General features: G+C 41.4%; 1 protein-coding gene, 1 long non-coding RNA gene and 2 pseudogenes across 5 annotated transcripts in view; 3 read left to right on the top strand and 1 right to left on the bottom strand.

Annotated features, from left to right (window-relative positions):
* The first annotated feature begins 12 nt into the window (after window positions 1-12).
* On the top strand, window positions 13-131 carry LOC120590342 (uncharacterized; annotated as a pseudogene).
* Window positions 132-2,185: 2,054 nt separating this feature from the next.
* On the top strand, window positions 2,186-10,970 carry ST8SIA3 (ST8 alpha-N-acetyl-neuraminide alpha-2,8-sialyltransferase 3). Its single transcript, XM_039840950.1, has 4 exons — window positions 2,186-2,484; window positions 3,819-3,941; window positions 6,345-6,902; window positions 9,401-10,970. Exons 1-4 carry the CDS (start codon window positions 2,306-2,308, stop codon window positions 9,681-9,683), a joined length of 1,143 nt encoding a protein of 380 aa, XP_039696884.1. The 5' UTR covers window positions 2,186-2,305; the 3' UTR covers window positions 9,684-10,970.
* Window positions 6,756-27,965, bottom strand: part of LOC120584865 (uncharacterized) — a 51,308-nt gene continuing 30,098 nt past the window's right edge. For all 4 annotated transcript variants that reach the window (XR_005648166.1, XR_005648165.1, XR_005648164.1 and 1 more), the window contains one exon: window positions 6,756-6,874. This is a non-coding gene — a long non-coding RNA (uncharacterized LOC120584865). The remainder of the gene's footprint in view (window positions 6,875-27,965) is intronic.
* LOC120590317 (uncharacterized) lies at window positions 25,518-25,636 on the top strand (annotated as a pseudogene).

The following is a 27,965-nucleotide window of genomic DNA, read 5'->3' as shown; positions in this document are numbered from 1 at the left end:
AAACCTACAATAGTCTACGGCCATGCCACTCTGAACAAGCCCAATCCCATCTGATCTCAGAAGCTAAGCAGGGTCAGGCCTGGTTAGTACTTGGATGGGAGATCACCTAGGAAGACCAGATGCTGTAGGCGTAAAAAAATAAAAAAAATAAGAGATTGTAAGCTGACAAGGTCCTTGCAATTGTGAAGTCAACCAAAGGTTGCCTCACCTAATAAAAAATAAATAAAAATAAAATAAAAAATACTATAATAATTACTCAAAATTATAGTTCAAGTTTTCATCACGTACAGACATACAGATCTTTTCTAAAGTTTCATAAATAAAATGCCTCATGGGGAAAAGATTATTTGTGTCCTCTTGACCCACATTTTTAGATTTTTGTATAAAACATCTTCAGTGGGTGCAAAATGACCAACTTCCTTTGCCACTGGAAACAGACAATGGCATTCTGTGTGTTGCTGTCCATAACCGGACAGATGTGTTTCGCAAGGGCGCTTATTTGGTCCTCATTATTATCTCATGAGGTAACGAATGATTACCTCATTTTGGTAATCATTTATTAAGCACGCCCTCTACGTGAAGCAGGTGCTGGGCAGTATCTGGAAATGGAGGAAGAAGACATAGTCCTGGGTCTGCAGGAGCTCACAGCCCAGGAGCTCACCCTTCGAGGAAGTCATAGCCCACAGACTGACCTTAGCATTACTTCCAACAATGCCAATAAGGTGAGAAGTTCAAGAGAGAAAGAAATCACGACCAACTTGGAAAATATCAACTTGCTTTGTTAGAAAAGGCCCTTGAAGGCCAATTTCTCATCTCCAGGAACTTTTATTAGTGCTTATTGACCAGTATTGAGAGGACCAGGCCAAGGGTAAAGCTAAGGAGGAAGAAGTCACAAGCTAATTGCAAGGACCAAGCTAAAGAAACGTGTGGGTTGCCTCTGAGTATCCAACATCCTGACCGAAAAGATTAATTTTTATTTCCAATGGATATTAAAACAGGCAACATATGAATATGCGCAAACAAATTGAAGGTCAAGCAACCCAAAGTGTTAGGCAGTGAGCTTCCCTTCCAGCCTTGGAGGCAGCCTCTCCTACCTGGTTCTTGAGCTCCCTCAAAAAAGAGTTCTGTGCATTTATAATAAATACGGTTTATAATGCCTTCAGCTTCTAGGCCTCTCAGGACTAGTTAGGTGGCCCATCCCCAAGGCCTGGCCACAGGAATGGGTCAGAAAAGTGGGGAATGAAGAGTTAAATCAGGGAGAACTGCTCCAGGCTAGGTGAACTCAGGGGCAAGCCCTGTTGACCACCTGCTATGTGCTGGAACTGAGGATGGGCCAGGAGCCAGGGCCTCCACCCTCACGTTCCCTGCACAACTTTACTAGGCACTCCCCATCTTTTAGAGAGACGCAACATATGTAGTAGGCATAGGAGGCAAATAGGGGAGAGATTCTGAAAAATTCCAAGGTTTTAAATACTTACAAGGCAGGTTGGGCCAACCACGGTATAGGACTTCCTTGCTGGGGTACTGGGGAGGGTGCTACCTTGTGGGGCCCTGGGCGGTGCCTTGGTGGTGAGGAGAGACGCTTTTAAATGTCTGCCTTCCTAAAACCACTCTCCCTGCATCTCAGAAGCACTCAGCTGATGTGTATCCTCCAGGACAGTAAATCCAGTTATTTGTCTCCCTATTCTGTGATATATTTATAAAGTAATGAATGGTCCATTAAACTAAGTTTGGGCGTCGGTCTGCCCACAGCCACCTCCTCGTGAGCACCCTCAGCAGGGGGCTGTTGATGTGGGCTGCAGCCTTCCAGCCTCAATTCCCCTCCCTCCACCACCTCCCCTCCTTCCCACCCTCTCCTGCCCCTCCCTCGGTTATTTGGGAGATTAGAGTTCATTAATTAAATCCTGCGCTTAGATCGAACTGTAACATTATTCCAATCACATTTATCTTGCAGGCGGCGGAGGAGATGGCAGCTTCGTTGGAAACGCGCGGGGGAGCCTGAGCTGGCAGCTGGAGACGCACAGCGCCGCGCGCTCCATCGCCGCGCCGCCGCGCAGACCCTCCATCTTCCTGCTCAACCTCCAGACCCCGCTCGCCCGGGCCTTGTGAGGGGGGGCGGGTCTGGCTAATCTCTGGGGACCCGGTCCGCCCCCACCCCCACCCCAAGCCTCCACGGCTCCCCCGCCACACACGCTGACACGCGCGTGCGAACACACACACACTCACACACACAGACACGCCAGCGAGCTGCTGGTCGCTCAATGGACCGATTTCCCCGCTCTCCCTGATCCCAGCCCAGCCCGGGATGAGAAATTGCAAAATGGCCCGGGTCGCCAGTGTGCTGGGGTTGGTCATGCTCAGCATCGCCCTTCTGATTTTATCGCTCATCAGCTACGTGTCCCTGAAAAAAGAGAACATCTTCACCACTTCCAAGTACGCCAGCCCGGGGGCGCCCCGAATGTACATGTTCCACGCGGGATTCCGGTGAGTGCGGGCCTCTGAGTGCCCTCGGGCATCTGGTTTATGATAGGGGGCGGTGGGAGCGGGGTGTTTGGACTTCTACGAGACACTTTGGGCAATATAACTGCGTGGTCCTTCCACTCTTCCGATTCTCCCTCCTTCCTCCCCTTTATTATTTTTTTAACCCAAAGCCCCTAAACGCCTAATTTTATCCTAATACATGTGACTGCATTTCTCGTATTCTTCCTCGGCATCCCTTCCCCCATTTCCAAAATGGGAGTAGGGTTTAAGGAGAATGTCGGTGGAGGGAAAGGCAGTGTGTGTGTGTGTTGGGGGGAGGGGAGGGAACGGGAGATGGACGTGAGGTGAGCGCCTTCCGCGCGCGGAGTCCGCAGACTCCAAGGCCGGTTCCGCATGGTCAAGGGTCGATTTAATGGCGCAGGCGCCGTACTCTGCGCGCTCCTCCACTCCTCTCCCTCACCCAGCATACCATCAAATGATGCGCGGGTCTATTCTCACGGAGCCCCAGGGGTGTTCTACCTCGATTCTTCCACGCTGCCACGTCCCCCTTTTCCGGGATTTCTGCAAGTCCTCCGCCTTCTGCGGGAAGCGAACCTCCTAAGGGCCGCCTACCCTCCCCCAGGTCCAAGTCTCCGCCGGGAGCGAGGCTGGACTGGGCAGGCGCCAGGCGCAGCTCGGCACAGCTCGAGAATCCTTGCCCCTATATTTGACCCCCTAGGAGCTGTCCCAGCAGGGCCTCCTAATGGACGGGTGACAAATACAAACTGCAACCTGTGGTCCAAGCCGGGCCGGAGGTGCAGAAGCCCCACCTGGGTAGAAGAGTGGAGCTGGCCGGCGGCTTCCGGGGGTCCCCAGTAAGACGACAAGGAATGAAATCAGCCCTAGGCTGGGTAGGAAGAGGTTAAGGCAGGAACCACCCCCAGCCTTATCCTAGGTCTCCGGTTTCCTCTGCCCTTTCTCCAAAAATCAATTCACCAGGACTGCTGGGGCGGCGCGGGCGCTGTCCCTGGTGCTGACTCCCTGGTCCTCACCACGCACCACGCACCGGGCTCCGGCAGTGCCCGGCTCCCGCCCTGCTCTCCGCGAGACGGCCATTTTATGGTCTCTCCCGCACCCAGAGGGATGGACAATGGAGACGGCTTTCCCTAGTTTTCTTTCTTCCTCCCGGTGTGTGTAGGGAGCGGAGAGTGGACCAAATAAGAGAGGTCTCTGGGGCGGGATGGAGCCTGTGCGTGTGCCAGCTACCCCGCCCCCAGCCCGCTGAACTTTAATGGCTACCTTGGCTTCCCCCGAGCTGAGGCCAGCACGTTTGTTCGTATACTCATACTCCTCTCCAGGTCACAGTTTGCGCTGAAGTTTCTAAATCCATCATTTGTGCCCATTACGAATTCTCTGACCCACGAACTCCAAGAGAAACCTTCTAAGTGGACATTTAATCGGACAGCGTTTTTACATCAAAGGTAGGACAGAGGGAAAAGATCCAAACGGTGTTTTTGAATTCTGGAGCTCAAAAAACAAAGTAATCCAAAACAACAAAATTCTATCCCCCACCCCCTAGGTGTATTTGCATTGTCTTCCTGACCTGACTGTACAAAGGCCGATTGATAACCTTTTTTATGTATGTAGTGCCTTCGAAAATAAAAAATCAGGAAGACCAATTTAAATGGAAGAAAAAAGATATTTCCAGTATCCTCCCTAATTTGGGCTTAATTGAGCACCATAATTTCTGTATTTAACATGCATGGCTAACACTGCCAAAGCCATCTATTAAAAATTAAAGTTAATTGTAAAAATACCACCCAATGCATTTTCATTCCCCCGCTGAAAAATTTTTGAAAAATTAAGTAATATTGTCTCATTGAAACAAAATACTATAATCCATCCCTATAAAATTAGTACTCACAATCTTGGTCCAAATATATGCAGGTATTTAAGTACGGTTTTATTTTGGTTTTGCCTATGTGTTTTCATTAAACCTTTACAGCTTTTAAAATACTGTACTAGCTACCCAACATCATTTTTATTAGTTGTCTTGTAGCAGCCTCATTTATACGTGAAGGAGCTAATGAGGTGGGGGGTGATGGGTTGAGGTTTTTTTGTTTTGTTTTGTTTTCTGTTTGAGGTGGGGAAGAAGGATGAGATTTATTCAAATTTATTTATTCTCAGTGATTCTGGGCTACTCTTAGCAGCCCCAAATAAATCATTACTTCTTCCTTCTTGGTAGGATTATTATGTTGTGAAGTGGAATGTGGGCCACCTAGTGTATTCATTAGGGGTGTGAATACTTATTTTAAATACTTATTTTACCAGTCTATTTAGGAGACTGTGTTTTGGTCAAAGCATTTCTAGTTATTTCCCTCTCTTTTATTTTAATCTAATGACAGAATTTAAACAAATTTGGCAGATATCCATGGTGTCATGAAAATGCTGTTTACTTAAAAAGCTGGCATCCAGTCATGTGATTATGATTAAAATTTTTAAAACACTGTTTAATGAGAAATTAATCTTTGACAATAATTAATTCTAAAATCCTAGAAGTGCCTTATTTTAACTACTGGGTTTTTAATTCAATACTAATTTTATAGGCAACCCAGAAAAATTTAAGGGGTAGAACACATTATATCTTTTCCCAAAACATATTTCTAACTCAGTAAAAATGTTCTTCCCATACTAGTCCATGTGACCTAAATGCTCAGCCAGAACAATATTTCTTTCTCAAAACTTCCCTCTTTTTCAGTCTATATGTTAGGTAATCTTTAATTAATTTCCCCAGCGTCATTTTAAACCCACTTTACCTTTGTAACAGCTTGTAAAGAATAGTTTTGGTAACTCTGGAAGTTTTGGATTAAAGCTTTCACTTTATGTTGTTCTATACTTTGACAAATGAAGTAATTTATAAAAATAAAGTACCAGGTAAAGTGATGATATGCAAAGCATTTAGTTTCAATCCTGCTAATTTTTTTTTTTAGGCAGAAGACAAAAATTCAATGTAATTTCTTAGAATTGGAGAATAGCAAAGTAACATATTACTGGTCTCTCTTAAATATTTTAAATAGCTCAGACTTGAAGAGATGCTTAATTTTACTTAAAGTTCAATATGAAAGCAACCTGAAATTAGTGCTGAGTATCACCCTTGCCTTGTTATTCTCTGAATTCTTAGAATATATGCACTCTTTCAGGATTTACAATAGCCTCATTTTCAAAGGATTAGGTATCTCCAACTAATTGTGTTTCTATATAATCAAGTAGAAAAATATCCCTGTTTCATTATTCAGAGGACTTTAATGAGATTACCTCATTTCTATTAAATATTCAACTACACTCACTGCTATTACCATTTTCATATTTTAATAATAGATAGTACTATACTGACTCATACCTATTTGGCTCTTATTTGGACACCAGTGATATTTGATATTCCTTGAACACTGCAGTCCAATAGCAAACAAGTAGTCCCTAGTTACAAACTCTAAGTCACCAGTGTTTGTACATTAATATGAGCTCTTTGGGGCCTATATAAATTGTCTTCCTATATTTTCTGACACAATTTGGCCTGTACCTCCCCCATGATCAAATACACTTTTCATGTATAGCAGAAAACCAGAGAATGGCAGCTAAAACTGTAAGTTACAATGTTTGCAAACCTTGAAGGATTACATCTACAACTTTACTGAGAGATTAGCATGTCTGTAGATTCTGAAGCAGTCTTCCCCTCACAGATCACAATTACTGTGTATGTATAATCATTCCTGGATTCAGTGTACCTACAACTCTTGTCTGAATGAAATAAATGGCAGCATAAGCCATAAGATGGAAAATCAATTTTGAATGGAATGCATTTAATGAATTTCTTTTTATTTTAGGCAAGAAATTCTCCAGCATGTCGATGTAATAAAAAATTTTTCTTTGACCAAGAATAGTGTTCGGATCGGACAACTGATGCACTATGATTATTCCAACCATAAATATGTTTTCTCTATTAGCAATAACTTCCGATCACTTCTTCCAGATGTGTCACCCATTTTGAATAAGCATTATAATATCTGTGCTGTGGTTGGAAATAGTGGTATCCTGACAGGGAGCCGGTGTGGACAAGAAATAGATAAGTCAGATTTTGTTTTCCGTTGCAATTTTGCCCCTACGGAGGCTTTCCAAAGAGATGTTGGAAGGAAAACCAACCTTACCACCTTCAACCCCAGCATCCTGGAAAAATATTACAACAATCTTTTGACCATTCAGGACCGTAACAACTTTTTCCTAAGTTTAAAAAAGCTCGATGGGGCCATTCTTTGGATCCCTGCATTTTTCTTCCACACTTCAGCAACTGTTACCAGGACGTTAGTTGACTTTTTTGTTGAACACAGAGGTCAGTTAAAGGTCCAATTGGCTTGGCCTGGAAATATAATGCAACATGTCAACAGGTGTGTATATTTTATTGCTTTTAACTCATACCCCACCAGATGGCAAATCAATATTATAATCTCTTGGGGGTGGGAGCTTTCTCATTAGTTAGCTGTTGTGGTTAGCTTAGTACTTTAGGTCAAACTCCTATGCTTTGTAATGAATGAATGAATGAATGAATGAATGAATCGTTCTAGGTAAGAAGTTCAATCTCCTACCCCCAGCTGGTAACCAAGTGCCGAGTTGGGGGACTGGTGGTTCATTAGCCTCCCCTCTCTATATTCCCTGTCCCATACCTTGGACATGGAAATCATCACAGATCAAGAATATTCTTTAAATGGGTAGTTATGCCTTGATTATGCCAATGCACAATTAGACAAATCAAGAGATTTTTTTAAAGATGCAATTGACTTAAAATGTTTTTTGATATTTGGTGCTTTATAGATGTTCAAGATCAGACAACCACCTAGATAAATCATAAGTTATATAATCTGCCTTTATAATTTTGGATTTGAGTGCCAAAATATATGAAAAGTATTTTATGAGCTAATTGCTAGCCCTTGTAATTTGATAGACAGATTGTCCAGAAATGCAATTTTTTCATCTAGTTTGATGAGTCTTAACTCTGGCTGTATATTAGAATCACTGGAATAACTAAAAAATATTGTTCCTAGGCTCTACTTCAAGAGATTCTAATGTAATTTGTCTGGTGAAGGGGGTGGACGGGGCAGGCACTTGGTATTTCTTAATAAATCCCCAGATGATTCGAATATACATTCAGAATTGGGAGCCACTAATCCAGGGGATTTTATAAAGCAAGATTAATTGTAGGATTTTTTTCTTTAAATCATCTGAGGAAATTGCCTCAACTTGAATTTTCCCATTGCAAGTAGCCCTAATGTCCTAACGTACTGTCCAGATATTACTACAAGTTAGAGTGGGTTCTGGGAGGCCTGGTAAGAAGGGAATGCTAATGATTTTTATCCCGTAGTAGATTATTCCTATCCTGTAATCCTCTAAAGTCTTGCAAATTTAAGATCTGTTTAGTTGACCCTCATAGAAGGAGGAATCATCATCTAATAAACTGGTATGTATCTAACAGGTAGAGTGACGCCGTCATTTATAGTTCATACTGGAACTTTTTCTTTAAGAGAAAGAGGATGCTATTAATAATTACAACAGGGATAACAGATGAAAACTGAGACTGTCCCAGTTTCCCAGGTTGTATGGTTACCTTTTTAAGAGGTAATGGAGCCCAACTCCTAAGTTTAAAGATGAATTGACAGAGGTACAAAGAACAAGAGTTATTTGCCAATGTCACTACTCCAGAGGGGCAGAACCAGAGTGAGAAGCCAGGCCGCCTACTAGCCTGTCCTGTGATCCTTTGACCTCATCATTTTGCTCCCCTCTTGCTTTACTGAAGTTCAGCTGTACAAAAAGAACTATCATTAGTCATTCCAACTCTTTCAGTTAAGATATTAAAACCAAGACTGAACTTTTAAATTTCAACTGGAATGATTATCTGTAAGCCTTCAAGTGAAGAAGGCACTGCATGTGCTTAGAAACTTCAGGAAAACAGCCTTTGTGGCCTGCCCTGTCCCCAGCCTTTGAGAAAGCCCGGGGAGTTAGCCATAGTGCCCCACAGCCACTCAGGCTTGAACCAAAAACATTGGTTCAATGGAAACTAAAAGGAAATACCGTCCGTAGAAACCGGATTCATAACCGGTTTAATTCTGCCTGTACAGCCAATGATAAACTCATACACACACGCACGCACTCTCACACTCACTCACACACCACAGCAGTCTCAAATATTTGGCAATGTAAATTAGAAGCCTTCAAAATACTATCTAAATATGAAACAAGCTACAAGCATAACTTAGCTTTTTTTTAAACACGGAAAGGGTATAAATACTTTTCTTAGGTCCTGACATGCTAAAGGAAGGTTTGGGAAGACAGAGGAGCAGGGAACATAACTTTTTACAAGAGGGTAGAGAAAAATAAGGCCCCACAATCTTTCCATAGCCAGAAAGAAGGATTTAATCTCTAGCTTTGGGTAAGGAGCTCTCCTCAGATTAAACAACCTCTTCCCACTTCCAAGGGCCCTTTGTGTACAAAAAGTGAAGTAATTTTCATTGGTGGGCTTCTGTGGTGTCACCATTGAGCCAGGGCCACCACTCTCCAGGACAACCCAGAGGCAGGTTCAAACGTGTGCGACCTGTTCGGTCGCACAGAAGCCTCTTCTCAGAAGGGCACGGCACTTGGTTTAATAATCTGTTATCTCCCTCCTGAAATTCTCAATAATTTTTGAAATAAGGACACACATTTTCATTTTGCACTAGGTCTCACAAATTATGCAGCCAGTCCTCCCCAGAGGTGTTTTGTGGTCTAAAAGATAGATTCAAAGCAAGTACTGTCTAAGTTGCTTAGACAAATTCACCGCCCTCCCCAGTTACGATGACCTAGCTGACTGAAACAAACACTGGCCTCTGAATCCACATGTATTTGTTGTTCACAGGTACTGGAAAAACAAACATTTGTCACCCAAACGTCTGAGCACAGGTATCCTTATGTACACCCTTGCATCAGCAATATGTGAAGAGATCCACTTGTATGGATTTTGGCCTTTTGGATTTGACCCCAACACAAGGGAAGATCTTCCATACCATTACTATGACAAGAAAGGAACCAAATTTACCACCAAGTGGCAGGAGTCCCACCAGCTGCCTGCTGAGTTTCAGCTGCTGTACCGAATGCATGGGGAAGGGCTCACCAAGCTGACTCTGTCACACTGTGCCTAAGAACTCCAAACAGAAAGTGCCAAATGGCTGTTTAAAAAGTGCCCCAAATCAAATCGAATAGTTGTCAGAATAGGACCCTAGAGAATTTCTTACAGTGATTGTCTGCCATTTAAGGAAAGATATCTTCTCTCCCTCTTTTGCATTGCTCTTTTAAGGGTCTTAGGGCAGATGCAATGAAGCCACATGATTTAAACTTGATAGAAGGAATGTTACATTTGGAACATGCTGCTAACGAAATGGTTTGAAGTATTTTCATGTTTGTATTTTAATACTAAATTGCCTCCCATTTTTTATGAGGACTAGAGCTGTAGTTTCTGCAGCTTTGCTCAGATACAGTCCTCATAATGAGAGGCCCCCTAGCCAATTTGGGCAGGATTTCAGTTTTGTCTTAGTGGGATCAGCCTCTTCGAAATGGAAACATAACTAGTTGCATATCATCTCTCCCTCTCTGCCTCAGCCTCTGCCTCTTATCTATCGCCATCTTTCTCCCTACAACCAGTCCCTTTACCCCATCACCATGGAGTTTAATAATTTGCTAAGAATCTTATGGAATTAGCTTTGCTTGTATGTGTTGCATCTGTACTTGATGTGTTTAAGGCTCTGAGTAACTTTGATGTTTCATGGCAAACCGCAAATCATGACGGATCTCCTTATGATTACTTTTATAAGAAATGTCTCTTATGAAGTTCTCACTAATCCAGACAGTCATTCTACAGCACAGTGGTCCTTCTCTGGTGGGTGGCATATAATGCAGTGAATCTTTCACTATCACAAAGAAAGCCTATTTTGTGGGTGGCATCACATCTCTTGACATGAGTGCTATTATGGCAAATCACTGTTGCCACATGGGCAAGGGCATTCTAGCCTCAGTTTAGTGCCTCCCACAATCGCTACCCAAGCACTGGGCTGGGAATTCTCTCAGAATATAGAAACAATGAGTCAGCTTAAGCACCTGGGACATATAGAGAAGGACGAAGAATGCTTAGAAGTTCTTATGGATCCTGTATACCTTAAAGTGTTGTAACCACATTGCCGATTCACAGCCTTTGAGAACCAGCAGGATTTGAGCACAGTAGAAGCTTAGAGGTTGGCCAGGCTGGGCCCCCATGTGACAGATAGTGCTCAGCTGAGGTCATCTTCAGTATCCTTGTATCTGTCCACCAGCACCGCTCCAGAACCATTCGTTTCCTTCAAAACAATTGTAAATACTGGCTATTCCTTCTTTCCACTGAAATCAGATCTAGGTACCTAAAAATTAAGCATTTCAAAAGGAAAAGCCATTGTGTGGTGGCACTAAATAACTCTTGGAATTTGAGATGTGTAGACTCGCCATTAAGGAATTAGTTGGCCATTCTCTTGTTTATTATTTCAGCCTTAGGAATAGAAATCACATCAGTCCCATCCCTGGCTTTTAACTGAGCAGCACTTTGTTCTTCCAGTTCAGCCCAAAGTCTGGCCAAGTTGATGTTAAATTTTAATAAGAGTTTCTTTCTTCTTTCCAAATGCCAGTCAAGCACAATTATAATACATTCGGGTGGGGTAGCTTATTCTTTTCCAGAAATCTTATCTGGATTGCTTGTAATGTTATAAATACTGTTGAAAATAATTGCTGTAGATCAGTAATCAGCTCATTGCCATTCTTTGAAAAGGTATAATCATGCCTAAAATTAAACCAAATACAATAAGGAAGACACAGTCCTTATGCTCATGTTCTGCCTGGTTCTAACAAGGAGTCGTCATATCGTATTCCACTTTTTTTCAAAAAGCTAATCAGAGCAGCCTACACAGATCCAAATATTAACTAAGGGAAAAACACCCATACAGGTTCAAACCTGTTACCAACTGTAACACATATTACAACATAGTACGGGTGGAAATCATCCAAATAGATGGGAAGAAATAGGAGTAGATATTTCAAAGTCAAAAGCACTGAAACAGCTCAATATTTGAAATAATTAGAAGGGGAGATGTTAAAAACATTTTAAAGTCAATGGCATAATTTGCTGGGCATCAAAACCACACTATGCTGTTCCCTGTCACTTTAAAGAGGACAGTACCACAGTTCTCATGCTGTGCTGTTAGGATCACTGCAAGATTGATAACTGACAGAAGTGTTTAGTTGGCTCTTCCTAAGCACTTAGTTCATTTGGTTACAGCTAAGTAATATTAATGCCAATATTACACCGGCCAGAGTTTGACTCTAGAGTTTTAATCCCCAATGTGCCCATTAGATTTCACTAAATAGCCATGCAGGCTAAAAAAGCAAAAGACCAGAATCCCTAAAACCAGTTAATTGGTCTATGGTGGACCAATTAGATCTCATCATTATGCCAAGTGTTTGTTTATTTGTTTTAAGTTCAGGGAGATTTTTTAAATCTCATTTCACTCTTGGCTCCATCTTAATCTACAAGAACTCAGAATGCTGAGGAAAATGGACTTGTCTCCCAGAACTGGAAGGGCTTAGAGATCAGGCTTACCTCCTGTTCCAGGCAGAACTGGAGCTGATCCCTTTTCTTTAAAAATATCTGAAGAAAACCCCAAACCCTCCCATAGTGGTTACACAATTCTCATAATTTATAAATTATTTATAGTCTATATCCCTCCTATTGCAAAAATTAGATGTAATATGCAGGTAAAGCATTTATCTCAGTTTTCAGCATGTAGTAATTAAGCATTGAATATATAGCAGCTTTTACTGTTATTTTTATTGTTACTTATGCCCTAGACCTGCAGTTCCAGCATAAAGAAAAACAGCCTCTAGCTGATCATACGAAATCTTGTTTTTAAAGACTGTTTCAAAGATTAAACCTGTATGACCACTGTCATGACTAAAAGGGTCAGTGGGTCCCATGAGTCCTGCTAAGGAAGGCAGTGGTGTAAGTAACCAGAACTTCCGGGCCTGCATAGTCAAGAGAAGTGAACTGGGCAGACAGTTCTGATTCAGCTACAGATACAGACTCCTGGCTTTTGCACTGCCCTTGCTTTATTGGTCTAGGTTAAGTGCATCCTTTTGTCAGAACCTTTTCTCTGAGGATATTCACAGCAGAGTCCACCCTCAGCTACTGGAATATATTTCACCATAAAGCCCCCAAGGCTGTCTACATATGACACCAATACAAATGACCAATTCAGTTGTAGAAGGGGAAAAAAAAAACCCACAGACATTCAGCAACCTGCTTAATGCTAGTCCCTCAGTTTTCATCAGTTGTTCTGAATGTCATGTGCAGACGTGTAGTTCCAGGGGAGACAGAGTTAAAATGAGATATCAAGAATGCCTCCCACACCCAGAAAAGCTTTCCCATATTTGATTATTAAACATCTGTGGTTCCTCCGCCTTTGCTTCTGTGTCTTAAGTGCCCTTGACCTTAGTAAAAGTGCTCGTATTTAATAGTGTTGTGTGCCTAGCAGTGCTGACTGTGACCACTGTGCCATCTGTCTCTGACCTTGATGTCCGGCATCTGACCATGGGGCTACCAGCCAGGATGTGCAAAGGGAAAGGCTGCCCCAATCCCCTTGTGCCCAGGCCTCTAGTAATCCACGAATGTGAATTGCAGGACTAACCTATTTGGTGGAGAAGCCAAGGAATGGAAGAGCACTTCTTTTGACTTTGGGCAAGGTACTAATTATTAGACTCTCAGATAGCAAAGAGGTGTTGACCTAAGGCCAAAGGAAGCAGGGACAGAATTGTAAAACCCTGAAACATTGAAAATGGAAGAGCCTTTGAGCATCTTTAGTCCTAATTCCTGACTACAAATAAGAAATGGAGAGACGGAGAGGCTAAGTGATTTTCCCAAGATTGCACAGGTAATCAGTGGAGAAATTAATGACTCTTCATCTAGTACTTCCTTGTCTTAGCATCAAATGAAATGGGCTCAAAGGGAAAGTGATTTGGGATTGAGGTTCACAAGGCACAGAAAATAAGTTAGAAAGGCTGTAAAAGAGGAAAAAAAGATTCTCCCCCCTACCAAAAAAAAATTATTTCTCAGTGCAAAACAATAAAGGGGATGCTTGTCTAGGTATACAACCATCCACTGAAAATAACATACATTCTACCCCGAAATGAGAGAAAACTGTCTTGGTAAATTATGATTCTGGTAATCTGGTAAATCACAATTCAGTACTGACGGTTCACAGTTGAAAGCTGGAATCTTAAACAATTTAGTCATCTTAATAAAACCTTGTTTTAGTATTACGTATGCATAATTTAAAAGTTGAATACTAAGAATGGCTATGTACTTCTCTACATGTATAATTTTCAGCTGGGGCCCCTGACGTAAGAAATACCTTTTGTAATGCCTCCCACATTGTAAGCAATTCCAACGGCAAACTTTGCATTATTGCATTTAGTTCAATATGCTAAGATGTACAAATAAAAACAATTTGGGCTAGGTCTTCATGTGCAGAATGACAGACTAAGCAGTTTTCTATATAATTCTGGATCCCTAAATCTTTTCTCTCCTAATCGTGTGAATGTGCCAGACAAAAGTATATGTTTAGCCTTTACTTGTCCCTGAATGTGCAGACTGTTCCTTTGGTTACAAAGAGAGTTGGGGTTATGTATATGTGGCTGAAATAACCAGAGAGAGCATTACAAGTCCTGGAACTTAGAGGCCCTGGGTCACCTGATTGCCCTGCCTGGGCTCCGTGGCCCAATTAATCAAGGCCACAGGTGAGCTGGCACCAAGGACCAAAATGACTTAATATGCCTCTTTCACACTCGGATTGCTTTGCCACAGCAAATTTTAGAATATCAATCACTATGGTATTATGAGTATTTTTTAAAATTTCTTTTTATTGTGATGACTTATTGATGATATATGTGTTTGAATAGATATTTTTTATCCTTAATGAAGCTCATTCTCTTGTTGATTACAATGGAATCACAGTGAAGAGCCTATCATAGAATAAACGACTCCAATTTAAGATTACAATGGGGTTATAGGGTTAGGACCTGGATTATGCTACTGATCCACCCGCAAACAATGCTGTATGACATGAGAAGCTCTTTAAAATACAATTCTTGCTCCTCACCCCAGACCTTTGACTCAGAATGTCCCAGGATAAACTCAGCTTACAAATCCCAAGTGATCCTGATGTGGCTGGCATTTGGGAACCAACAATATACAGCAGTCATATATACCATTATGACCAAAGTAACTGAATGCTTATTACTCCTCATGCAATTAGTAGCAGATCTGTTCCTTTAAGTTATCATGATACACGGCAATAGAGACATAGCCTTAGTGACTCATTCATTAAACTGTTTTTGGCTGACTTGGCCAGTCACAAATCTGTAAGCAAACAGTAGCTGGTTAATTTAGTCAGAATGGATGCAAGCCTGGACAGAGAGTGGGGAGACAATCGTTTTAATATATTTTACCCCAAAGCCAGCTCTTTATATTTCAAACTAAGAGGCAGATCTCAGGTCATTCATCTTTACAAACAGAGAAACGGGGAAGTTAAATGATTCATTCAGATTCTACTTGGATGTCATTTCCAGAGCCTAAAATATTCCCCAAAGGGTCAGATTTTTCAACCTCCAGATAATGCCCAAAATACCAAGGTCTTCAGGTTAAAATGAAACTAATCAAAACAAAACAAAACAATTCAAGGAGCTAAAATTCTAAGACCAACCAAGTATGTGAGAGGTGGTCAGTTGGCACTGGCTGCCTGGGGCCAGCCTCTGTAGAATAAGATGCCACCATCCTAGTGAAGTTTTGGCCAGGCTCCTTTCTATAGCCGTGCACATGCAAAGCCTTTCATCATTAGAGATATTAAAGGGCTCCTTTGATTTCCCTTCTGTGGTATTCAAAGACAATTTTAGCTCTTTGGTGTGCTGCTAAATGTTTAACAACTGGCTCTGGAGAATGATGGAGCTCTGATTTGCAGCACTTGCCAATTTCTGTGGTGTAAATACTCTGATCATAGCCAATTCTAAGCTACTAAGTTGATGTCAACCAGCTGAAAATATACCTGTTTTCAAAAACAGGATTGAGCTGGCTCCAGCACAGCACTGCCTGAACAGGAGAGGCTAGCAGTGGCTTTGGAGGAACTCCCAAGTGCCCCCTCCCCACAAGGAGGCATTTCTACTTTGGTTAGTTCTACTAATTTTTAGTATATTATTGGGTCCCAGAGGCTAAGGACCTTAAGGTGTTCAAAATATTTCCTAGCCATGTAACTCTTAGGAACCTCTCAACAGATTCCTCAGTATCTTAGGAGATAACTAGCCATGCCTTGTCTATAATTTCTAAGGGTAACCTTCCAGGTAAACATTCTTTAATTTTACTGCCAGTTTAAACCATGTTTAACTGATCTTTTTTTATATCCTATAGTCTACCGCAATTCTCTCATTTTCCTGGTCCACTTCCTCCTCATCCTTCTGATGTAGCACAAAAGTCACAGACATCCAGAAATTAGTGCCCGCAAAGGAGTAGGGGAAGAACGAGACATCCAATAAGCCGACCTGACCCCACCACACCTAGAGAGTCTCCACTCCCCCAGAGGACATCAGCTAAGAAAGCCTCATGCCCAGAATTTGAATATACTAGGCTTTATTTCCCTCAGAAAAGTTCCAAATGGGCACGAAACATCACTAAGTAAGAACACCACTGAGCAAACTCTGCAGGAGAAGGCGTGTGACATCTTGCCCTTAGCTAGTGTAAGGCTGCACCCTTAAAAAATATATACCAACAAATATTTGGCCACTGCAGTCCATGAGTGTTGGGCAGTAGTACAACTTTCTTCCTCACCGCTAGTTGTAAATGAACACCCTACTTACTGAGTGTTTAGAAATTATACACCCTGGTGAGCCACAGAAGAAGCTTTGTTTGCAAATTGAAGGTTTTTCTGACAGAAGTCATTCTTAGGTGGGTTTAACTAAATCTTTTAGAAAGCAATGCTGGAAAAAATGTACTTAATTTCTCATATACAGTAAGTGGCTATTTTTTATTCTATGTGTAGTAAATCATAATTAGATCTTAAAGAACCAAATCTACTTTCCTTGCTATAGTAAAAGATCCTACAGGTTTCGTAAGGCATTGTTAGACTATAAACGTTTGAAACTCAACTTGGACATTTTCTATATTATGTTTAAAAGGCCAGGGTATGACTCTTTTCTGTTCTCCTTAAATCATCTAAATGAGCTTGTTTCTCTATACTGAATAAGCTACATTTTGTTCTGAATGAGTTAGGTACATGATCAGATATTATTCTGTATTCACAACAAGCTGCATGTGCCATGGGCACAAAGTACACCTTCATCATCTGGCTCTCTTCTGGACACCGAAGAGATAAGTCCACAACTATAAACGGAAACCTGACAGCTGGCCCCATTTCATTACAAACAAATTCACAACAAAACCAGCCTTGAAGGACCAGCCACTCCTACAACATGGTTAGCTAGGGAGATGGGGAAGAAAAATTGGTAGATAATGAGAGAGGGGTGTCGATGTGTATAGGGGGAATAAAGTCATTGAAGGACTTGCAAAAAGGAAGGGGAGGTTTCTCTCTGAAATCTGGAATCTAGACCATTTTGCAAGATGTAGAATTATTGGTCTCCTGGTCAGAAATGCTCTTTAACTACATCCAGATCTGAGCCCTTACTAGCAGCCTTACAGCCAAGAGCCCTGCGAGGGGGTTATTGGTGGGCTGAGATCCAATCACCAAGCATGAGCAATAAGCACTGAAATTCTCCCAAGACACAAAACAAAAACACTGAAACGTCATAATGCAACATCACTTACATAGGACAGTCACCTAAATCCATATCAGAGCTTCACAGATCTAGACGTTATCTCAGGGTTGGATTCTAGATCAATGTCTTCAACATGGAGATGAGAAAATGGAGGTTCCAAAAGTAGGAAGTGACTTCCTTCCCAGCTAGTTAACTGGAATTAGAGTCTGGGCCTCCCAACCACTGATCCTACTACACACCATGCTGCCTCCATTCTTTAAATGGGAAGTTGACAATCCATGGTGAAACCATAAATTAGAAGTCAAGACAAAAGAATGTGATATCTTCTCTCATTTAACCTACTTAGTTTCACCATTTCATTTTAGCATCATTTTAAAGAATGTTATATCAGTGTAGAATGAAAAACAAAGCTCTCTATAAAGATAAAATCAAAAGGTCAAAAGGCGAGAGAACAGTGAATATAAGTTATTAAGGAAATGAGCAAGAAGCATGTGTCAGGGAAAATAAATGCTTCTTACATTGTTACAACCATCAATCCCTGCCCCCCCACATACTTGATGCATTTGTTTAGGAAGATGCCATTTCATGCTGAGTGAGTGGCATTGAAGACTTCACCCCCAACCACATCAGAAGCTCTCTCGCTCTTTAGAAGCCCGTGGCCCTCAGGAATCAGACTCATATCTCCTGAGAGGCAGTCCTAGCTGCCCTTCCAAACAAGCTGCCAGACTGACAGGGCCACGGAGACCTGGAAGGAGCCGGCACTGCTGGACTGAGGAAAGTGTAAATATCTTCGGCCTTCTTGGTGAACAAGAACGATCATCTCTCTTTCGTAGAGGTAATCGCGTGTATATTGTGACTCTAGTTTGTGAAGAAAATGCAATGATTTGCTTCGACAGCTCCCCAAATGTCCCTGTTAAGTGTGAATGTGCCTGCCTCATTGCCTCATGTGCCAAACACAGTACTGAATGCGTTGTTTTAAAATAAACTGTTTTGTTGTGCATTGGAAAACACTGCTGGTTGTTTCTGTCCCATTAGGAAGACCCTATAGGCACACACTAACACACTCCATCCAGTGAAAAGATGAAGTATATCCTCCTTTTTCTCATTCTCACTGTTTTAAATAATTCTTGGAGATTTATAGGACTCCAGAAAGGTTGTTGGACTTGGCTGTCTATAGCCATGAACTAGCAGAAAATACTAAAAGTGTTCCCATGCACAATCTTTCCCGAGTACTTTAAACGCGAATCATGCGACAAGCCTTAAGATTATTAATATAATACATTGCTCTTGAATGTTACAGCCACATACATTTTATTTCATCAATAACAGCGTGAAGGGAGGACACGGAGGGACTTCATCCATGTCACCCTCTTAGTGGCAGAGTTAAACCGAGAACACGGTCTCACTCTCAGTCAGTGCTCTTTCCCGGCACCTTCACGCCATTCCAGTCTCTCTTTATGCCACCTCCTCATAGGACCTTCTCTGACCCTATCAGCCTCCACCCCCATACGCTGTGTTATCTTCATAGCATTTTCTTTCCTCACTTGAAATGATAGTATTTATTTATTTACTCATTGTTTATCTTTGTCTCCCACTATATTATAAGCTCTACCTTCTACAAAGCAGGTAACTTAGCTTGTCTTAGTCGCACTGTGTCCTCAACGCCTACAACAGTACTGAGAACTTAGGCTCTCAATCGATATTTGTAGGAGGGACGAATGGATGGATGGGTGGACAGACACACCATAGTCTATGTATCACTTCAACTTTTCCTTTATCTCCCTCCCCAACTTTATGCCTACACCGCAGACACCAAAAGTCCTCACTCTGCTCTGACTGTGCTGTCCGGACAGCACCATGAATAATACTCAATAAGTATTTGTTGACTGATTTAATGAACAATCCCAGGAATTGTTTTTCTCAATGTCCAAGTTCTAACATCAAGACTGTCCCAGCATATTAATGCACCAAAGCACACCCTGTTCCTGAGCCTGGCTGATCGTAATTTCAAACAACGGGAAAAACTTGAGTAGGATAAAAATACAGCACGATTGGAAAGACCTCTTCCTCAGTAAACAGGACAGCATCTGAGAGGGCTCGCTGCAAGGCTCTTTAATCCAAATCTAAAGGCCTCAGTGGCCCCCATCACAACACTGGGCGGGATATGAACAGGGCAGAAAATGACTAAACTCACAATGCCTGTCCTGAAGAAACTTAAAAGTCTTACTGGGGAAATAGCTCAACATGTTACTAAGGAATATCTTTTCTGCTGGGCAGCTCCAGGGACTGTTGGGATGCAGATAGCGACAGTGAGAAAGAGACAGGGAAGGATAGCCTGCTAAATTCGAGTGAAGACAATAAAAATTACAGAGGCCAGATAGAATGCTTAGGGCTTACGTTTTCTGAAAACTATTTGCCAGGCTGATGATTCCCCCCACCACCCTCACAGAGAAATGGTAAGTTGTTCCAGAACAAAACAAACATTTCACAAACTTCTGCAAAGCATGAAACTGACACCAAGTTTATTGCCGGCCACTCTTTGCCTGGGGCCAATTTAGTATAAATTAAATTTTAAAAGTGAAATCTTTTTCGTTAAGAAAATGCATGGCCACAGCTTGATCAAGACAAAGAAGATTAAAGAAACTCCGCACATAAAAGAACCAACTTGACTCAAAGCTCTCAGGCCAGTAAGGAAATAGTCTCGGCAAGAGCCCGGACTCCCTCTCCAGCAGGCCTTCCGCAGGGTGCAATGGCCGGGGGTGGTCGATTCCAGCCTCAACAACCAAGGTTTCGCCCAATTTGAGTGCACTATTCTTGCCGAGCTAGCTCGATGAAAAGGCTGTTCTCAGTACTATCTCAAACCACTTGGAGTATCATAAGTGACCAGAAACTTAGGGAGTCAGTGAATTCAATGCTCTCATTTCTAAATGAAGACATCAAGACTCAGAAGAGAAAGTGACTTATCCAAATGTACTCTCCTAGCAAGCAACAATTTAAGTACTTGATCAATTTTTCTGGGAAGCAAAAGAATTATTTTTATATCAACTAACAATTCTCAATTGCAAATGAAAGTATTTGAAAAAAGACAATCAGCTCATTTTAAATTAACTCTTTTCTCATTATTACAAAAATATTCTTTGAAAAAATATTAGAAAATAGAGAAAACTGAAAGAATATAAAAAAACCAGCTAAAACTTTGACCTGTTTTTCTGAGTGTGTGCTTGTTTTACACCATGCATACTGTTGTTTTCTGCTTTTTCCCCAACTTAAAAGTATATCGAGAGCATCTTTCCATGTCATTAAATGTTCTTTGATAAGCTCACAGTATGGGAACACTGCAATTTATTTAACCAGTTCTCCCGGGTTGTTTCAAATTGAGGTTTAGGTTCTTTGCCATTTTTCTTTGCTGTAAATAGTGTCTGATCAGCATCTTCATAATTGAATGTTTGTACATCCGTGATTATTTCCCTGTATAAAGCCCTTAGACTTTCAATAAATATGAAAATTTTTTGTAAGAGGAATATTTTTCAGAGCTGGTCAGAAATGTTCAAGTAGAAGTTCAACTACCAAATTTCTAAATCTTTATTTCCCTAGAAAACTTGCAAAAGCTTTTTTTCAAAAGGCAAAAAAGTTAGGAGAAAAGCATAGATCATCACTGACGATGACTTTCTCAATAGAGAAATGATGTCTTTTTGTGTACTATACTAAAATAAATAAATAAGCTATTGTGTGCTACTTCAATTCAGTTACCATTATCTCTTGTTTAGGAGCCGAGAGAATTTCACACATCAAGAGAGAAAGCCCATCCAATCGCATCCCCATTGCTAATCAAATAAAAAGCACCCAGGACCATCTGAGAGAGACGGACCTTCAATACAATGATAGATAGCTCTTTTCCTTATTCCCAGGGTATGTTTATTGCTTACTCAATCCTACCAACCTAATAATGCTTCCAATTCACATTAAGTCCAAGAAGTCAAAAGGAGGAGGTTGAACTAAACAATCTACCTTGCGGCTACACGGATCTAGAGATCAATTGTTTTTGTTGAACTTCTTTCAATCAATATCTCTACTTCAATTGGGAGATGTGACTTTAAGCAAATTCGAAATATGAACATAGATTTCCCAATATTAAGGATGGCCAAAGAAACCACTATAGAATTCCTTATTCCCTATCATTGTCCCTCCCTTAAGTAAATCTGTATTTGCACAAAAAGAATTATTTTAGTAAATATATTCATCACTGTGGGCCTTATATCTCTATCACAACTACTCAACTCTACTGCTGTAGCACAAAAGCAGCCAGAGATGATTCATAAATGAGCATAGCTGTGTTCCAATAAAACTTTATTTAGAAAAACAGGCAGCAGCTAGATTTGGCCTTTGGGGCTATAGTTTTCCAACCTTTGCTTTAAGTAACATGCTCCTTACTATATGTAAAATATTTCCTTTGACATCTTCACTGTATTAGCTTCTTAGAGCTGTCATAATAAATTACCACAGACTTGGTGGCTTAAAACAACAGAAAGTTATTCTCTTACAATTTCGGAGGCCAGAAGTCTAAAATCAAGATACCAGCAAGGCTGATTCCCTCTGGAAGTTCTCAAGGAGAACCATTTGATGTCTCTCTCTTTGCTTCTGATGGCTACCAGCAACCCTTGACATTCCTTGGTTTGTAGCTACATAACTCCAATCTGACTCCATCTGCACATGGCCATCTCTGTATGCCTGTATGTTTCCTCTTCTCTCATAAAGATTTGTCACTGGATTTGGGACCCACCCCAATCAAAGTTGATCTCATCTCAAAATCCTTACTTAATTATAGCTGCAGAGACCCTTATTACGAATGAGGTCACATTCCAGGTGGATATATAGTTGAAGGGTGGGGCGCAACTCAACCCACTACATCCATTTACAATATTACCCCATCCACCAAGTAATTCAAGTACCCATGAGCCCATGGAACACAGTTCAGTGATGCACAGACTTAGATGTGCTCCAGGCGCTATTATTCCCCCTTGAAAGGTCACAAATCCACACTACAAAAGTCCAACAGCATTATTGGGTGGAGGAAGTCATGTCTTCAAATTATGTTTTATAAAGCGTTCGGTATCTATAGACAGTAAATGAATGTGCTTTCAACAACAGATTCAGAAACAAATCAAACATCACCTCCAAAGTCAACAAATTTTAAAGGCACTCCTAGTATACAAGAACTCGTTTCCCACATCAGAGAGATGCTCAATGCCAGGGATATTGATCTTGTGTAAGTGAGTTTTCTGCCTAGGGTGCATGTACCACATTGAAAGAAAAAAACGTGAATGAAAATATGAAAGTTGATCAACCTATGACATGAGGTGATAAGTTTGGAAGAAATGTCTAAATGTTTCAGTGGACACAGTTGTTCAACACTTAAAGATCAATTTAAAACTCATTCTCATCTTGGAGCAAGTATCACAGATATATAGATATAGATCTAAACAACTTTAGTCACAAACACTAATATGTCTGATTTAGCTTCCAGAAACCTTTGTGACCTAATCAGCAAACAAAGCCTGTGGGCAGCTAAGGTGGAAATTTAGTTGGAGATTATTCTCAGAAATGGAATACACTGAAACTGTCTTTAACAAAGTGTAGAAGATAGTGAAGGAGGGTTGATTGAGTGACTTAGAGGAGAGAAAAGTCAGTTAAATAGAAAATCAGAAACTTAAACAGCCACGTGGATGTTTCATCCTGTTGGAAGCATTACATATGTTCAAAATGGAATATATACAGGAAAGTTTTCTGCCTTAAAGTATGTCAAGACCAGAATGACTACTTGGAGCCTCATTCTTACAACACAAAATTGCATGGAATGTGAAAGCGTCTAAGAGGAAATAGCCTAAATTGTCCTCCCTGTAGGTAGCTGAGGATTCGAGGTGGGAGATGTCCCCTCCCACCTAGAAGCCCTAGACCAGGAAATGATCCAGTGGTGCCAGGGAACACGACATGGCCTGTCCGTTCTCACTCTTTGGTCCAGCCTTAGAGAAGATATTTTCCACGTGACAGATCCAGCAAACACTAGGACAGAGAGAAGGGATGATGGAAGAGGTAAGTTCAGTGAGTCTTGGCATGAAAGAAGGAGGTTAGGTTGATCTGGATACTATCTAAAGAAGAGAATCATGAACTATCAACCAGGAGCAAAAGACCAGAGAACTTAGTCATCCTCTTTATCTTTTGTAATTCCCTGTGTTCTTTCTGCTGAATGCCTGGACCGTTTCACTGGTATGGGTAGAGCTGACTCTCTGGCAGCCCTGTGAATGGTCCCAGCCTCTGCTTCAGGGACGTCCTCCTCATTTACTCTCCTCCTGACTGCAATGACCTGCCTCACATATGAACTCCCAGAGCCCCCTCCCACTCAACTTCCAGCTTTGTGTCTTCATCTGCCTCTGAGTGGATTCAGCTCCTCCAACTCCTGACTTCACCTTTTTCGTAACCATCACCTTGAGATGCACAAGCCATAATCACTTCAGGCTTGTGAAGGTGGTGCTCTCCAAGTCAGGCCCTTGGGACATGACTGAACAAGCCGACAGCACCCGAGACGCAGCCCATGTAAGAAGAGAATTATCAGAATAACCCCACGAGCTGGGAACTAGGAGTCTGGCCTCATCTGCTGCCAGTTTAGGGACATACAAAAGGTCAAGGGATAAAATAGGTGGTGGCACTGTGATCGGGAAAGAAAAAAATAGACTTAAGTCACTCTGGGAAGGGAGAAGTTAAAAGAGAGGCAAGAAACTGGGTTGGACAAATTCCCGACAGCCTCATAGAAAAATGGCATCTTCAGAAATCTATTCACCATTTTGTATTCCCAGCAGTGTTCTACTGAGCCAAGCCAACCTGTTGTTAACCACTGAGCTTTGGGGGTTCGTTTATTACCAAAAACGCAACCCAGCTTATCCAGATTAATACTGTAGACTCTAAACTTTCAGGTATCACCAAAAAAACAGGTAACACCAAAAGATGGTGTGCATACAGAAACTGTCCCAATTTAACCTCTCGGTATCCCGCTACAGACCCTGCCACCCCCTCTCCCAGTTCCTCCCCTTGCCCCGGGCTGATTCTCTGCCCTGAATCCCCACCATTGACAGTCAGTATGTACTACTCAATTTCAGCATGAAGCTCACTAGATAGCAGAGATAGTTTTCATGAGTAGACACATTCAGAAATCTCCTCAGACATTTGATTATGGTATTTCCCTCATATCCCTACCTGGAAGGATAGACACCAACATAATAATTAACAATGGCCATCCATGCATGATGAAATTTTAGTGTCTTTCTATTATATTCTAAATTTTTTCCAATGAACATGTATTTTTATGATCTGGAAAAAATTTAATTATTTTTATTCTTTCCCCTCCCTGCAAAAAAACCAAATGATTCCATTTAAAATACAATTAAAAACATGCTAAAATCCCCTCTGGGGAAATTGAGGCCTTACCTATGGCTCAGCCCTCTTCATAAATGACTGACAAGATGAAGAACTGGGACCCCAGAGTGAGGTGTCTTTATCTATCTGCTAAAATGTTCTACCAAATAATAGAAGCTAAACAGGAAAAACCAATGGGCCTATACCCTCTAAAGCCTCAGACAGGTGTATCGGTCTCCCCAGAGAGTTGTCTCAAATAATTTACTTGGGCCAGGTGCCAATGGGACCCCATAATATCCACACTGTCCCCTGCGGGGAGCCTGCAGAACAGGAGCCCGCAGCTCCATGAACCGCGACTAGTGGCACTCTGAGACCTGGTTCGAAACGGACGGTGAGGATGGAATTGTCTCAGTTAAAGCGAGCCCAGCATACATCCTTTCCTCCATCCAGAAACAGGAAGCTAGGTGAATGAGCACTAAAAGTATGGCTTCCAGACTGACAACTGGAGGACATTCACATTGGAAGAAATTTCAGAGGCTTGGAGGAATGAACTGACAATGTGAGACTGGCATCTACACCCCTTATCTCCTGCTCTGGGCCCCTTTGCATGACTATGCTGAAAAAAGTACATGGACACCAGAAACAAAGTGTCTTTACCTTCCTGCATCCCTATCGGCATCCACCTCCTCCACCCCTTGCTACAGTGGCCTACGTGGCTTTTCTCAAGAAACTGAGTCTACAGCCATGCTACCCTGAACAAGTCCGACCCTGTCTGATCTCAGAAGCTAAGCAGGGTCGGGCCTGGTTAGTACTTGGATGGGAGACCACCTAGGAAGACCAGGTGCTATAGGCGTAAAAAAAATAAATAAAATAAAATAAATAAATAAAATAAGGGATTGTAAGCTGACAAGGTCCTTGCAATCTGTGAGGTCAACCAAGGGTTGCCCCCGCTAAAAAAAAAAAAAAAAAGAACCAGAGAGACTAACTTTCTAGTAGCTGAATTCATGCAATGATGTACCAGGAAGTTTGCTAGAGGATTTTAAAACATCTCATTTTATTCTCTCTCCATCCTCTAAGGTGGTTACTAACTTCCCAAGGTCATGCCGATGAAGTCCATGCACTGAACCATCAGGCATTTGACCTTCCCAGAGCAGACCTGGAACTAGAATCTCCCCTCCTGATTCTTAGCACAGAATACATCCACTGGGGCATGTTTGGGGAGAAGGAGGTCCTATTCAGCAGCACACAAACCAGAAGGCTACCTCCGCTCTAAGAGATTGGATGGTGGTCGTTCCTTGTCTAAATCCCACTCCCTTCCTAGGACCTTAGAGAGATTCACTAACTTTTGGAGCATTTTCCAGTCACCATCTAGATATTTTCTACTCTCCATTGCTTTTATGTACAAATGTATATTACCCATTGGATTCTTTCCGGGAATGGACTCTATAGTCATATGTCTCTTTTAGTAAATGGAATTCCATCAACATGACGTTATTTTATTTCAGAATGGGTAGAACACTAGTCACTTAGGACTTTCTTCTCTGTCCCTTCAAAGCTTTGGCAGCACAAAAGTGAAACTAACAGCTTATAACCTCTGTGAGTTTTATAAATACAAGTTAATCAGTTGCCTCCGAAGATTGAAAAAAAAAAATAGTGACTACTGTAAAGGAGACACATTCTTTTCATGTTATCAGAGCAGGGGAAAGTGGGATCCATTTTTCATCCTATTGAGAAATTAGCTTCATTTCAACAATAGTTTTTAACCTCAAAAAGCTAATGTCTTACAACTAGAAAGTCTTTATTACTCCACAGGTGTGCAAGGCAGCAGCCCATTGACCGCTGACCAGAAGGGCTGGCAGCCTTTCTCACACCTTCCTCACAGCTGCCCTGTAAGCAGCTGTGCGGACAGATCCTGACACCACATCAGATCAAACAGAACCCCTGAGATCATACAAAGAATAAGTCTCAGATCCAGACTGCTGCTGACACGAAGACTGTCGCCTCATATAGTCTTAGACATTTCAGAATCCCTTTTTGATAGGATAACTGTTTATCACCATTTGCCCAGGGCAGGAGCAGGTTATGACTCTTAATTATTAAGAGGGCTTCATCTCCCTCTCAAGAATGTCATGATGTAGACAAAATGTATAAGATCATCCTACTTACCGATCATCTGATCTGGCCACTTCTTTTCATAGAGGAAACTAAAACCCAAGAAAGTGAAGTGACTAATGCAAGCTCACAAAGTGTTGGCACCAACTTACCTCTCCCAACCTATTCACTTAGGCGTGTGCTAGTATCTCCAATCATTAATATCTTCATGATTAAAGACACTTTGCTAACATTACTGTTTTTCAATATTTATAGGCTGGATTTTTCTTTTTTGCATATTGAAGTATAATTTACATGTAATGAAAGTACACAAATCTTAAGTACTTGTGCACGAATACTCACAACAGCTCTCTCTGTAGCACCCAAAAACTGGAAACAATCAAAATGTCCATCAGCGGATGAATGGATAAAAATATTGTGGTGTAGCCATATAATGAAATACTATACTACTCCACAGTAAAATGGAATGAACTACTGATATACTCAACAGTACAGATGAATCTTAAAATAATTATGCTGAAAGAAGCCAAGCCTAAAAGAGTTCATACTTCATGATTGTGTTTATATAAAATTCTTGAATATACAAACTAGTCTATAGTGACAAAAAGCAGATTATTGGTTGTCTGGGGATAGGGGAGGAGGAGGAGGAGGAGGGTTGAGAAGAAAGGATTACAAAGGAGCCACAAAGAAATTTTTGGAGGTAGTATGTTGATTATGGTGATAATTTCATGGGTATATAATGATGTTAAAATGTATCAAATTTTACACTTTAAATATTTGAAATTTATTGTCTGTCGCGTATAGATCAATTAAACACTTAATTTTTTAAAGCATTATCTGAAGCGCAGCTGGCTTCTTATCGCTGCCTCTAGCATGTTTCTCTCCCTCCCACCGCCGTGCTCTTTCCTCCCTGCTGGATTGTACTTCCTTTAAGTTTCTTTCTGTCCCCTGCTGAGGGTTTCTGAAATTGTGGTGAAGTATACATAATATAAAATTTACCATTTTATTCATTTTTAAGTGTACATTTCAGTGGCATCAAGCACATTCGCATTGTAGGGCAAACATTACCA

Source organism: Pteropus medius, unplaced genomic scaffold (assembly GCF_902729225.1).
Source record: "Pteropus medius unplaced genomic scaffold, Ma_sr-lr_union100, whole genome shotgun sequence".
In the NCBI taxonomy this organism is placed as follows: Eukaryota; Metazoa; Chordata; class Mammalia; order Chiroptera; family Pteropodidae; genus Pteropus; species Pteropus medius.
This window is presented reverse-complemented; position numbering and strand designations above follow the sequence as displayed.